Genomic DNA, 13247 nt, shown 5'->3' with positions numbered 1-13247 from the left:
CCCTCACACACACACACACACACACTCTCGCATGCTTCTGATAAGTGAGACCATTTCCAAGAAGCTGCTCCCTTTGAAAATGAAAGTAAGTTGTTTCAGTTGCCGACAAACATTGTTCGATACTCAAACCACATTTTCAAAACTCTTCACACATTCAGCGACACACAAGTTCACGCACACCAAACTGTGGATCATGTTTCATTGCTTTTACACAAATGCATTAAATCACCATGTTTCAGTAAAAGGCGACGGATTTGTTGGTAAATCTGTATCACAGAAGACGGTTGGTGGGGAAGAGGAGCGACATGAGGAGGACAAAGGAGACGAAGACCAGGATGTGATGAGACGTGAACGTGGTCTCACTGTGAGAAGCCCGTCTGAGGCCTCGTGTCGGATCGACTAATGATCGACTAAACGTTCCTGTTGAAAGAGAACGTGTGTTCTGTAGAAAGGGTGTAATGTTATGTGTGTTTGTGTTATGACAAAGTTCATCCGAGCCGGACCTGGACCCTCTCAGCCGGACCTGGACCCTCTCAGCCGGACCTGGACCCTCTCAGCCGGACCTGGACCCTCTGAGCCGGACCTGGACCCTCTCAGCCGGACCTGGACCCTCTCAGCCGGACCTGGACCCTCTCAGCCGGACCTGGACCCTCTCAGCCGGACCTGGACCCTCTGAGCCAGTTAGACCATCATGTGTCGTTATTTTGGTTTTGATGTTTACTGTCAGGGATGCGGGGAAGGCAGGACTCAAACGCAGACTTTGAGAAAACAAAAGACTTTTGTAGTCAAAAGGCAAAAAGGCCAAGGGGCAAAAACGCACACAGGAACCGGGGCAAAAGGCAGGAACATCCAGAACAGTCGACAATGACGCGACAAGTGACAGGAGACACACACGGCTTAAATACACCAGGGAGGTGCAGGTGATTGGACACAGGTGGAAACAATCAGACAATCACAGGGGATGACGGGACCAGGCAGGAAGTGAAGTTACCCAGGGCGACAAGAAGCAGAAACTACAAAATTAAACCAAACCGTGACATTTACTGCGTTGTGAGCGACGCTGTATGAAGTTCGCTGTTCCGCATCATTTCCTTCTCTCTTTTGATTTATTTCTGTGTGTTTATGTGATGTGATGTACGTGTCACCAGCAGGACACTCGGCTGTTGCTGCAAATGATTTGTATTGATTTCACGAAGGTTTGTTTGGATTATTTTAGCATGTTAACCCACATTTAATTTGCGGTCAATAATGACGTGCAGCTGGAGGGACTTCATTGGTTACAGGGAACTCTGGCACTGAAGTATGGCGTTATATTTGTGCCACAATCCTGAGCGCGTAATTGTAAGTTTTGAGCACAGAGAACTATATTTTAGCAAAGAAAAACATCCCGTGCGCGCAGTTTACTCAGGTGCCCTCTCCACAAACTGGTTTTCTGCGCGCAGGCAGCGGTTGCTGCGCTCGCTCCACCTCTTCACGCTGCGCTCGCTCGACGGTTCACTCACGCGCTCGCTCGAACTGCAGCAGCGTTACATTTGTGCCACAAAACCAACCAATCAGAGAATTAAAGAAGGTCCATTGTGATTGGCTGTTGGTCTCCAATCACAACGCTTCCTAAAGAAGACAAAAACGAGTGATATTAGAAGTCCGACTAGCCACCATCAGACATGACCGAAGCAAATGATGAGAACAGCAAGTGTTTTAATCCAGGCCATTAGCATTTAGCACAAATGCTGCAAACTTCAACAACTCGCTGAGCTTCCGCGATGCTGTAGGTAGTTCTACTAGCGTTGTGATTGGAGACAAACAGCCAATCACAATGGACCTTCTTTAATTCTCTGATTGGTTGGTTTTGTGGCACAAATGTAACGCTGCTGCAGTTCGAGCGAGCGCGTGAGTGAACCGTCGAGCGAGCGCAGCGTGAAGAGGTGGAGCGAGCGCAGCAACCGCTGCCTGCGCGCAGAAAACCAGTTTGTGGAGAGGGCACCTGAGTAAACTGCGCGCACGGGATGTTTTTCTTTGCTAAAATATAGTTCTCTGTGCTCAAAACTTAAAATTACGCGCTCAGGATTGTGGCACAAATATAACGCCATACTGAAGCAACTGGCCAATAGCGTTGCAGAATGACAGGACCGCCCCGCCCCAATCACCACATCTGCTATTAAAGAGCATGAAGCACAGCAGAGGAACAGCAGCAACTAGAGAGAAGAGCCGGACGGAGCGGAGCTGGCTTCTTACCTGGAGAACTCGGTTCATTTATTTTAGTTCTTTTTACAGCTGGACTTTTAATATAATTGCAGTTATTTTATAGTATTTTATGTTTTTTTTAGTTAATAATAAAAGCATCTTTTAACCACGCTTTTATGTCTCGTGATCCATGCTGGTATAAAAGAACCGGTTTAGTCTCCTCAACTAGGTGGTGTTGCTAGTAACTTTTAATTGCTATTTTATATAAATTTGTATTTGATTTGCATTGCTAGTTTTTGAGTCCTCCTCACAGGGCTGACATGCTCACAATACGCCGTCCGTCCACACGCACGCAGCTACAGACAGACGTGTACGTGAGGAACACGCGCCGCCTGCTAGCAACACGCACCGCCATGTGGTCAGTAGCTTAGCTTCCAGCTAGCTCCCTTCCTTATCTCACACACACACGCACACACACACACACACACTTTATCTTAATGATTATTGATGTCAATGATTTAATTTCACACTAGCTATTAAAACAATGCCCCTAAACGCCGCGGCCAACACTCGTTATCTGAGAGAAAATACCATAAAACATGCGTATCAGGTTCATTTACTGTTTTTTATAAAAAAGTTTATAATGAGCCCACATGGCGCCTCTGGAACACACACTCCCTAAAGAGGTGTGTGTGTGTGGGGGGGCTGCTGCTTTCACGCCATCTGTTGCTAGGCGAGCCCCTGGTTGCTGCGGCAACGAGTAGGCCCGAAATGCTCTGGTGCGCGTGGGGGTCTATCGGGAGTCCATTGTGTTTATGTACACATTAAAGTGTAAACATGTCATTCCTAAGTATATTCTAGAGTTTCAATATGATCAATATCTTCAGTAAAAGACGCACAAAACGAGTTCATATTGCCACACTGTATTCATTCATCTATTTGTGCCACTATTGTTTATATTTTGGGATATAGTCACTAAACATTTTCACATTTCTACCCGTCAGTTCTCTTCATACTTGAAGTAGTTGAATTAAATGAATTAGAAAGTTTGTGCTCAGAAAACACGTCACGTGTGGACAGTTTAAAAGATCAGGAACACGTAGAAAACCAACAGGATCCTGAGAAATAAATGCATCTTTAAAATAATAAGAAATAAGAAAATAAAACACTCAGTCTGTCCACAAGGGGGCAGCAGAGGACCACGGAGACCAGATCCCTCCGTAGACCAGATCCTCCCAGAGACCAGATCCCTCCGTAGGACCAGATCCCTCCGTAGACCAGATCCTCCCAGAGACTGGATCCCTCCGTAGGACCAGATCCCCCCAGAGACCAGATCCCTCCGTAGACCAGATTCTCCCAGAGACCAGATCCCCCCCCAGAGACCAGATCCCCCCAGAGACCAGATCCTGCTGTAGACCAGATCCTCCCAGAGACCAGATCCCTCCGTAGACCAGATCCCCCCCAGAGACCAGATCCCTCCGTAAACCAGATCCCTCCGTAGACCATATCCCCCCAGGGAGACCAGATCCCCCCAGAGACCAGATCCCTCCGTAAACCAGATCCCTCCATAGACCAGATCCCCCCATAGACCAGATCCCCCCATAGACCAGATCCCCCCAGAGACCAGATCCCTCCGTAGCCAGCAGAGGGACACACACGCAGGTTTCACTCATTCAAAAATATGTAATAATACTAGAAATGTGGGGAAACGATTTCAAAGTTGCGATTCATAGTAGATTGAAGTCAGTGTTTTGCCCCCGTTATTTAAAAAGTACTAATATATGAACAAAGTGCAATAACCTTTGATATGCAAACACTTTAAACAAATAATGTGATTTTTAAGCAGTATTCCTCTTAACACAGAAGCAGCTAAAACATTTCTTGTAAATCAAAATCCAAAGTAATCAAATTCAATATAAAAGAAAAGCATTTGTTCTGGTTTGTTATAGAAAAACAAACCTTCTGAGCAACTGCCGAGCAGCCGCCTTAGGCCCGCCCACAAGGCTCTCATTGGTTGAAAATCCTGATGACGCCACAAAGGTTAAATTATTGTTGACTTTCGATGATTAATGATAAAATAAAAAAACATGCAACTATGAGACTGAACGCAAATGAGATAATTGAATGTACTTTAGGGATATTTATTGATTTGATCACTGTATTGGCAGTATTTCTGTTTCAGCTGCATCATATGATTTTCTCTTTCAAACAAAGTGAATCTTGTTCAGCTGCTCACAGGCGACCTCCTGCAGGGCCACGGCCCTCAGGTTAGGAACCCCTGGTTTCATCAAGAAGCTCAATGTTCAAAAGTTTTTAAAGTACCCTTTTAAATACGAGCTCACTTTAGCTGAAGAGGACAAAACAAGCAGAGATACAAAGTACAACTCACAAAATAAAAGTCCGGTTTATTGTCAAACAACAAACTTTGCACATACATCAAAACAGGCCGTCATAAAACAAAAGGAAAAGCAGGAAAAAGAAAAGAGGCTCTTCTCTTTGGCCTTCAGCCTCCCATACAAACAACTAGTTATGGTACAGCTAAAGTACATACATTAAATTTACTGGAATGCTCTGAGTTCAACGGCTTTAAGAGGTTTGTTTTCTTTTGAGATATCGTAACGTGGTCAACCAAGTTAAATCTTTCCTTAAAGAAGCACCGATTTGGTCTGACGAGATCGCTGCCGAGGGGGAAATCGACCCCCCCTAACAATATGTACAAAAATATAAAATGTAAATAAAAATACAAACAAATTCTCCTTTTCGTGTTGTTGTTGTTGAAGAAAAGCCGGATTTCTGCGTCGATGCGTTGGCGGGTTCTTCTAGAAAAATGAGTTGAGCGTTTCGATGTTGAACTCTACTTTCTAATGACCATGTGGGGGTTTTATTTCATTTTTTATTATTATTTTCTCCTTTTAAATCAGTCCTCCGGGCCCTCCACCCGTGACACATAAAAACCGTCACAGGTGGAGAACCAGGAAGTGGTTCAGCAGGACGGGGGGGCGGGGGCACATCAATCATCGTCGTCGGTTTTCTGCTTCTTGGTTTCAACGTCGTCCTGAAAGAAGCAGAAGAAGAAAATTAGTGAGGTCAGAGGCGAGGTCGTGACCTTGTTGGTTGGGGGGCGGCGCCTAACCTCGTCCTCGTCGTCATCGTCATCGGCTGCCCGCTTTGTGCCGCCCTCGATCTCGTCGTCGTCGTCGTCTTCGTCCTCTTCGCCTGTGGCAGACGAAGAATGAGACTCAGCGAGCTTTTAAACAGAACGCCACGTGAGACGTTACAGGTTTTTGTAGCTACCTTCTCCATCATCTTCCTCATCCTCCTCGTCCACCTCCTCGTCCTCGTCCTCGTCGTCTACCTCGGGCTCGCCATTCTCGTTCTCCTGGAGACAACATTGACAGAGATGGAACCGGTGAGAAGCTGCGTGGAGCTCAGCGTCCTGCAGAAGACCACAGAAGAAGAAGAGGCTACCTTCCCGTTGGTGGCAGCATCTTTGCCGTTCTCCTTCTCCTCCACCAGCTTCTTCTCTTTCAGCTCCTGATGGACACAAGCAGCAGAATTAGAAACTTGTTTAAAGAGAACATCTGAATAAAACTTCTACAATGCTGCTACCTGCCCCAGATAAGCCCCAGTGCATGCTGGGAGCTGCAGTTTTCAGCCCTCTCCTTGTCAGAGTGAAGCCTATTTAACGGCCATACTTGTCCCTGTAGACCCCCCCCTCCCCCATCCTCCCACTCCACCCCCTCTAATGTGTTGTAATCTGATACTCTCGGTGTGGCCCGCAAGGCACTCTGGGTAATGTAGTCTTCCCCGTGCTGCCTCCACTGCCATATGTCACGAGACACGCCCGGGAGAGGCACTGCAAAACCCAGAATGCACTGCTCCTTTTAAAATAAGAGGGTGGGAGGCGGCGGAGGCGGAGCAGGGGGAGGGAGGGGGGAGGGAGGGAGGGAGGGAGGTGGGGACGGAGCCCGGTGCGCGCTGCTGGTAACGGGAGGACAATAGACGACACATGGCAGGCTGGAGCCTTCGGGAGAATCAGCCGGTACCGGAGCGCACAAACCGACTCATAAACCTCGACCTACTTCCACCGGAGACTATTTATAGCGCTGCTTCCGTCCCCGCCGCTCGCGCACGAGCCCCCACACATGCACCGTTATTGATTAATTGCTCTCGATAATCTTATTGCTCAAAATCCATTAAGCCGTTTAAGGAGCACCGGCTGCTGCTGAGGAGGAGGAGGAGCTCCGCGAGGAAGGAAACAGGCGTTTGTGCGTAAAAACGCTCCAGAACTATAAATAGTGTCCGAACGCGCACACCAAGCGCCTTAACCCCCCCCAACACCCACCACCACCACCACCCATATGTTCATTTGTTCTAATCGGTCATAGTTACGCAGCTCCGCGGCTCCTCTGATCATTAAAGAGCTGGATCCTATTCTCTGCTACGGGGACCCCCCTCGCCCCCCGCAGCGCGCAGACCTATTAAAGTTTTACCCGATGTGATCCAAAGTCCGACTGGCTGGATGATCACTTTTACGCACACGGACGTTTGGCTGCGAGGAGGAAGAAGCACCGAGCGGCGCGCACAAAGAGGGGAAACCGATCAGCGTCACGCGCACACGCGCACCTCCACAGCCCGGACGCACGCGCGCGCACGCATACTCACGCACGCACATGAGATGCAGCATTTACAGAAAAGATAAATAGAAACTTTCCCCTGAGACAGGAAGCGCACCGGGAGCCGCTGCGCCGCGTCCAGCTCGTTCAAACGCGCCGACTTGGAGCTCCAGAAGTTGACATGGCGACAATTACGCACCGCCTCCCCGGCGCGTCCTCATTCAAACGGACAAGTTCGCACCGAGAGACGGATTGAGAGAGAGGGGGGGGGGGGGGGGGGAGACCCCATTGCTGCTCACAACCCCCACAACAACAAATAAGAGAAAAACAACAACAAATAGAGAAAACAACAACAAAGAGAAAACAACAACGCGGAGTGGCTGCGGCTTCAAGCAAAACGGGACGCGCGTCTCAACGCGCCTCCGAGGTGCGAGTTCAAAGAATAAAAGCGGGGCGAGCGTGCGTGCGTGCGCGCGTCAGAGCCGCTTGCGTCCGGAACCTCCGTGTGCGCGTTTCTGCGGACGGGGGAACCGAGCCCGCTTTATAAACAAAGAACTCCGCGCGCGTTCGGCTCCGGACAATGAGGACACGACGCGGTGCTGGAGGGGGGGGGGGGCGCTCCGTCAGAGACTGGCATCTTCCCCCTTCTTCCCCCATCCAGCGTGACCCGCGCGCCTCCGGAGTCCGAACGCGCGCGAAGCAACGACGAAAAAAATAAATAAATCTAGGTTACCCCCCCCCCGCTTTACCGCGCGGAGGGGGCTCGGACCCGTGTGGCGTCCCTTACCTTGGCAGTGAGGTCCGAGCCGGAGTCAACTTTTGTGTCTGCCATTGTTGTTTCAGTCTTTAGTTGATAAAATAAAGGACGGCAGCGAAATGAAAGGGTGAAGAAAGTAAATCCTCTCCTCGCGGGATCGATCAGAGTGATTTGGTGCCTGTGGACAGCGATGCTACCGGCCGAGCCTTTAATATAGGCTGGTGGGCGGGGCCGGGCGGGGGGACGGCGGCCGCCGATTGGCCCACGGCCCCACAGAGGTGTTCTCCCCGTGCGCGTCGGAGTGGAACAATGGCAGGCCACGCCCCCTCTGCCCGTCTTCCTCCCGTCCGCCACTTGTCCTTTTCTCTGCTGAAACAACGAAATACAACTTGATAAACGCACCGGTTGAACCGCTAAAGGCGCCCGCTAATTTATTTGTCAACAAAACGTTAGTTCGCAACGAGCTGCGCACTCGGTGTGTCAAAGAGGCGGCTTTCCGTTGACGTAAGTGTCAGCGTTTGATTGATTGATGTTCATCCGGTCGAGTCCAGCAGTGACTCCGGAGCGTTTTTCCCGCCTTCCGACGCGACCGGGGAACTAGACGAGTCTCTAAGGGGGGGGGGTCGTCATGGCCGACACGGAGCGTGTTAGTGGATTAGAGTATTTTTACGCCGCGATCACCTCTAATCTCGCCCCCCACGAGCACGTATCAATCACATTACAATGGCGTAAGGGACGCCGCCATGTCTAACGGCTCCCGTTTTCAACCACGCCCCCTTCACGGCGTCCATCTTTGAATCTATCTGCGCACTTGACGCTTTTAAAATTGTTTTTTTGTTTGTTTACAAAACCTATTAATTGGTGCCTCAAGGTCGATGACCGGATAAAACACGCAATCTTAATCGAAACGCCTCGCGGGGGGGGGAGTGGGAGGGAGGGGGGGTGCGGTCGGTGCTGGTGGCCTCATTTCCTCCAGTCGCCATTGTTACAAAAAAAAAGCCCCGTGAAGGAGGGAGAAAAAAACCCAGTGCGACATAACGAGACATGCGGAGAGACAAGTGCGGAGGACGAAACACGTATGTGCTCATGGACTGACACGCATTCTGATGAAACACACGTTTGCCTTTTTCCTTACCGAGTTGTGTAAACATGGTTTTACAAGCTGAACATGTGAAGGACAAAGCGGCACACAAACAAAAAGCCGCCGCCATTGCTCGCTCGGGTGGGGGATGGGGAAGGAGGGGGAGTGCTGGCAGTCGGGCTCGCATTCACATTCTGCTCCGGTGACGCGCTGGGCCGCGCGAGGACGACTCTGATTGGTCGGCCCGAGCGTAGGATAGACGCGGCTTTGGCGCCGATTGGCTGCGCGCGGACGTCCGTCAGATGAAAGCGAGGCTCCGTCGGCGCTCTGCAAACAGCGGAGCCTGGACCCGGACCCGGAGCGCGTGGACCTGCTTCACTGTGGAGTTCAGTCTTTTCTTTTCTGAGATCTGCGGGAGATCACGTTTGTTTTGGGGGAAGACGAGTGAATGTGTGAGCGTGCAGAGTGACCCTCCTCACCGAGCTTCATCCAACATGGAGCAGCTTTGACCTTAAAGGCCCTCCGTCGCGTACTTCTGTATTTGCACTATTACGACATGTGGAAAACAACCACGTGTTGGTACTCAGGTCGATGTGGCGCGGGGAGTACAGCGGGCGCGCTGGGAACCGTACGGTTGGTGGTCCGAGCCCCGGCTGCTTCATGTCCCATGTTGAAGTGTCCTTGAGCAAGACACCTGACCCCTGAATGTAAAAGCCATGTGTTAATAAGTCGCTTTGGATAAAAGCGTCAGCTCGATGACCTGTAATGTAAAGCAACGCGGCACGTGAGAAACGTAGTATGGAACCTGTATCAACACTTCCCACAATGCAGTGCGTCAGTGATGTTCACGGCACGCTGCGGCGGGTGGATGATGTCAACAAAAAGGCTTTGTCTGAAGTTGTGTATTTGTGGAACAGGAGGGGTCACGTGAGCATCGTAGCGCGTTACCAAAAGAGCCAATTGCAGTTTGGGCCGTCACAAAAATAACCTGCGTGCCAACGTCTATCCAATATATAGTATAATGTTAACACAACCCCCCCACCGACCCACAGGGGCCCTCGTAAAGCCGCACGTTCACACTGTGGCAACTGAACATAATTCGATTAACTGCAGATTTGTGCGGGAATTCACACCATTGAAGATGAAATATTGACTAAGACAGGTCCTGGATCAGCACCTAATCCCCCGTCACACGAGGCGGGCGCCAGGGACCCGGGACGAGGGACCGTCGACGTCCATCCGTTCTGTGTGTAAATAAACATATATTTAGGGAAGTCGTCCCCAATGACCACTTAAAGGGGGAAATTGTACCAAACATTTAAATGCTCATTAATGTCCGACACAAACAAACATGACCTACAAATAAAGCTGTGTTTTAACACCGATGTTACAATCTTTTAATGACGATTGATTGGAATAAATGGAGAAGGAGGAAAGAGGAATAAGGAGAAGGAGGCCAAGGGAAGGAATTAGGAGGAAGGAGGAGGAAGGAGGCCGAGGGAAGGGAGGGAGGAGGAGAAGAAGGGGGAGCAGGGAGCAGGAGGAAGGAGGCAGCGAGGCGGTCCGACCTGTTTGGACCTGCAGTGGAGACGCCTCAGCAGCTCATCAGCGGAATACGAGGAATGTGCACGTGGTCGTGGTTGGCGTTATGGGTCAGGGGTCAGGTAGGGGGAGGAGCCAGACCGGCGTAAAGTGTGACCTCACATCACAGCAAAGATAAAGGTGCTGCAGTAGATCAGACGGCACGGAAGCAAAGAAAGAAAAAAACCCATCTGTAACACCAAAACATCTGTAACACCAACACATCTGTAACACCAAAACATCTGTAACACCAACACATCTGTAACACCAAAACATATTCATTTGATCACACTTGAGAACAAGTTCACCACAGCATTGTATGTTTGATTATATATTGTACTTATTTCTATATTTGATCTCCTGCACTATTCCATGTCTTGGATCTTCATCACCAACAGATAAAACTTCAAATGAAAAGAATCTGTTTTTATGGTCTGTTAAGCTGATTAAATATTAAGGGGCACATGAGACGATGTTTAATGGATTTGTTGTCACAGGAATCCAACATCAGGAGAACTCAAGGTCACAACAACCCGGCGGGACTCCCCAGCACGGACCACCTAACGGAGGAGGAGACGAGGGACACCTGGTTTAATCCAGTGGGGAGGAGCAGGTGGACACGGGGAAAAACGGAACGGATCCACACATTTGTTTCTGTGCTTCCAATGAATGTTTACTCGACCTTTCGCTGCTGTCGCCCTGAATGAAGCGTTTCTCCTCATGAAAGCAGAAACGTTCCTTTGAGGAGAGGAGCTTCACCTGCAGCTCATTCATACACGCTTTCCTTCACTCACGTGTCTCACCGTGTGTCTGTGGTCACACATCACTTCATACTTCACGCAGCACGTCATCATGGAGATGTTTGGGTAGATGTCATCATACACCCGTGTAGATGATTCATCTCAACTCTCCTTCTCTCCTTAACTCATCTTCCTTGGATACAGTAGCAGGTCCCGGCTGTCTGAGGGTCCGCCATCTTCTCCACCTGTAGGTCATCTAAAGGCCACCTCATCACGTCTGCTCCACCTGAAGATCATCTAGAGGCCACTTCATCACATCTGCTCCACCTAAAGGTCATCTAGAGAACACTTCATCACATCTGCTGAACGTGGAGGTCATCTAGAGGCCACTTCATCACACCTGCTGAACGTGGAGGTCATCTAGAGGCTACTTCATCACACCTGCTCTATGTGGAGGTCATCTAAAGGCCACTTCATCACATCTGCTGAACGTGGAGGTCATCTAGAGGCCACTTCATCACATCTGCTGAACGTGGAGGTCATCTAGAGGCCACTTCATCACATCTGCTGAACGTGGAGGTCATCTAGAGGACACTTCATCACATCTGCTGAACGTGGAGGTCATCTAGAGGCCACTTCACCACATCTGCTGAACGTGGAGGTCATCTAAAGGACACTTCATCACATCTGCTGAACGTGGAGGTCATCTAGAGGCCACTTCATCACATCTGTTGAACGTTGAGGTCATCTAGAGGACACTTCATCACATCTGCTGAACGTGGAGGTCATCTAGAGGCCACTTCATCACATCTGCTGAACGTGGAGGTCATCTAGAGGCCACTTCACCACATCTGCTGAACGTGGAGGTCATCTAGAGGCCACTTCACCACATCTGCTGAACGTTGAGGTCATCTAGAGGCCACTTCATCACATCACAACGTGAAGTGAAGGAGTAGAGAGGGTTGGCGGTTTGAACCCCGGCTGCTTCATCTCCCGTGTCCAAGTGTCCCTGAGCAAGACACCCAACGTCTTCCTGCTCCCCGGACGCCTTTACGGCTGCACATCGTCATGTAATGTAAAGTGAGAGTGCTCCACAGATACCTCTGCTGCTCAGCACCTCCTCCTGCACCTCCTCATGCATTAGTGTGTTTATCACGGTGCAGCTCATTTTACTTACTTTGCTTATCTACAATATGACATCATTTATTTGTTTATTTATGCAAATCATTCACAGTTATCAGATCAATTAAGTGAAGTATAAAAGTACAATATAAAGTACATACAAAGGTGCATCGAACACTCAAGTACCTCCAACACGTATCAAAGTACAGCCCTTATTAGAAGTACTTAGCGATGCTGCCTCATAGAGCTGCTAACGTGACTTAGTGCCTTGCTCAAAGGCAACCTCACGCTGGTAATGAGAGACTCTTTTTTTGTGCTCGTTTTGGGAATCGAACCGACGGCCCTGCAGCCAGGCGGCCTCGCCAAACTACGCCGATTATTAGTACTTTCCAAATAGCCTGCATGTGTTTTTGTGCAGCGCGCTCATTCTGAAGGTCGGAGGTCAAAAACTGTCAGCTGACGAGAAGCAAAGGAGATAAACAACAGAAGAACCACCCGGTGAAAGATCAGCGTACGGAAACTGAGCCGGTCCAACATCTGAAACAGGAAGAGGCCGAAGTGAAGCTTCCTGTCGGTGGGACAGAAACAGGGCAGCAGTTCAGCTCCACGCCGTCCTCACCTCACCTGTCCACCTGTCCACCTGTCCACCCGTCCACACACCTGCCTCCTCTGCCTCATTCACACGCTGCCAGATGGTTCTTCTGCTTCCGTGCCAGACTGGTTTCCTGTTTAACCCGGTGAACCCACCCGCCCGTTGTCTTACCGTCACTCAGGAGCTTTAACCAAAAGGTCAAAGGGTCTCTGGAGTCGTGCGAGTGCATTCAGAGCTTCACCTCAGCCACACAAGTTTAACTTTAGACAAAATGAATTAGTTTGCATTTTGATTCCTTTCTTTAAAGGGAGATCATAAGGACACAAACTCAACAAGAAACAAGAAAGTGTGATTTCATCAAATAAGCCGATGTACAACTTGCTGTAGATAAGAACCATTATAAGTCCAATGTAAGTGCTACAGGTAGTTAGTGTGTTAGTGGAGGTAGAGTCTGAAGAGGTGTGTCTTTAGTCTGAAGATGTGAAGGCTCTCTGTGGTCCTGATGTCTTCAGAGACCTCCTTCCACCATTTAGGAGCAGGACAGCAAAGAGTGGAGATCTAGTCGAGTGTTTTG

At 49.5% G+C, this 13247-nt stretch overlaps 1 protein-coding gene across 3 annotated transcripts; it reads right to left on the bottom strand.

Annotated features, from left to right (window-relative positions):
• Positions 1-4563: 4563 nt before the first annotated feature.
• On the bottom strand, positions 4564-8899 carry ptmab (prothymosin alpha b). Of its 3 annotated transcripts, none has more exons than XM_078099997.1 (6): positions 8693-8899; positions 7588-7926; positions 5653-5718; positions 5479-5563; positions 5318-5400; positions 4564-5239 (listed from the first exon to the last, which is right to left on the bottom strand). In XM_078099997.1, exons 2-6 carry the CDS (start codon positions 7630-7632, stop codon positions 5195-5197), a joined length of 324 nt encoding a protein of 107 aa, XP_077956123.1. In that variant the 5' UTR covers positions 7633-7926; positions 8693-8899; the 3' UTR covers positions 4564-5194. The 3 variants fall into 3 exon arrangements, with proteins under 3 accessions (XP_077956123.1, XP_077956122.1, XP_077956120.1); XM_078099996.1 differs by having other exon boundaries at positions 7588-7923; positions 8693-8787; XM_078099994.1 differs by lacking the exon at positions 8693-8899 and having other exon boundaries at positions 7588-8554.
• Positions 8900-13247: the final 4348 nt, after the last annotated feature.

This window comes from Gasterosteus aculeatus, chromosome 3, assembly GCF_964276395.1.
Source record: "Gasterosteus aculeatus chromosome 3, fGasAcu3.hap1.1, whole genome shotgun sequence".
Taxonomy (NCBI): Eukaryota; Metazoa; Chordata; class Actinopteri; order Perciformes; family Gasterosteidae; genus Gasterosteus; species Gasterosteus aculeatus.
This window is presented reverse-complemented; position numbering and strand designations above follow the sequence as displayed.

What these genes read in the sequence shown, in the direction of transcription:
- ptmab (XM_078099997.1), bottom strand. Translation starts at nt 7,632, where the DNA reads ATGGCAGACACAAAAGTTGACTCCGGCTCGGACCTCACTGCCAAG. An exon ending in GCTCGGACCTCACTGCCAAG is followed by an intron (nt 5,719 to 7,587) that starts GTAAGGGACGCC and finishes TGTGTCCATCAG; the next exon opens with GAGCTGAAAGAGAAGAAGCT. An exon ending in ACGATGACGACGAGGACGAG is followed by an intron (nt 5,240 to 5,317) that starts GTTAGGCGCCGC and finishes TGCTTCTTTCAG; the next exon opens with GACGACGTTGAAACCAAGAA.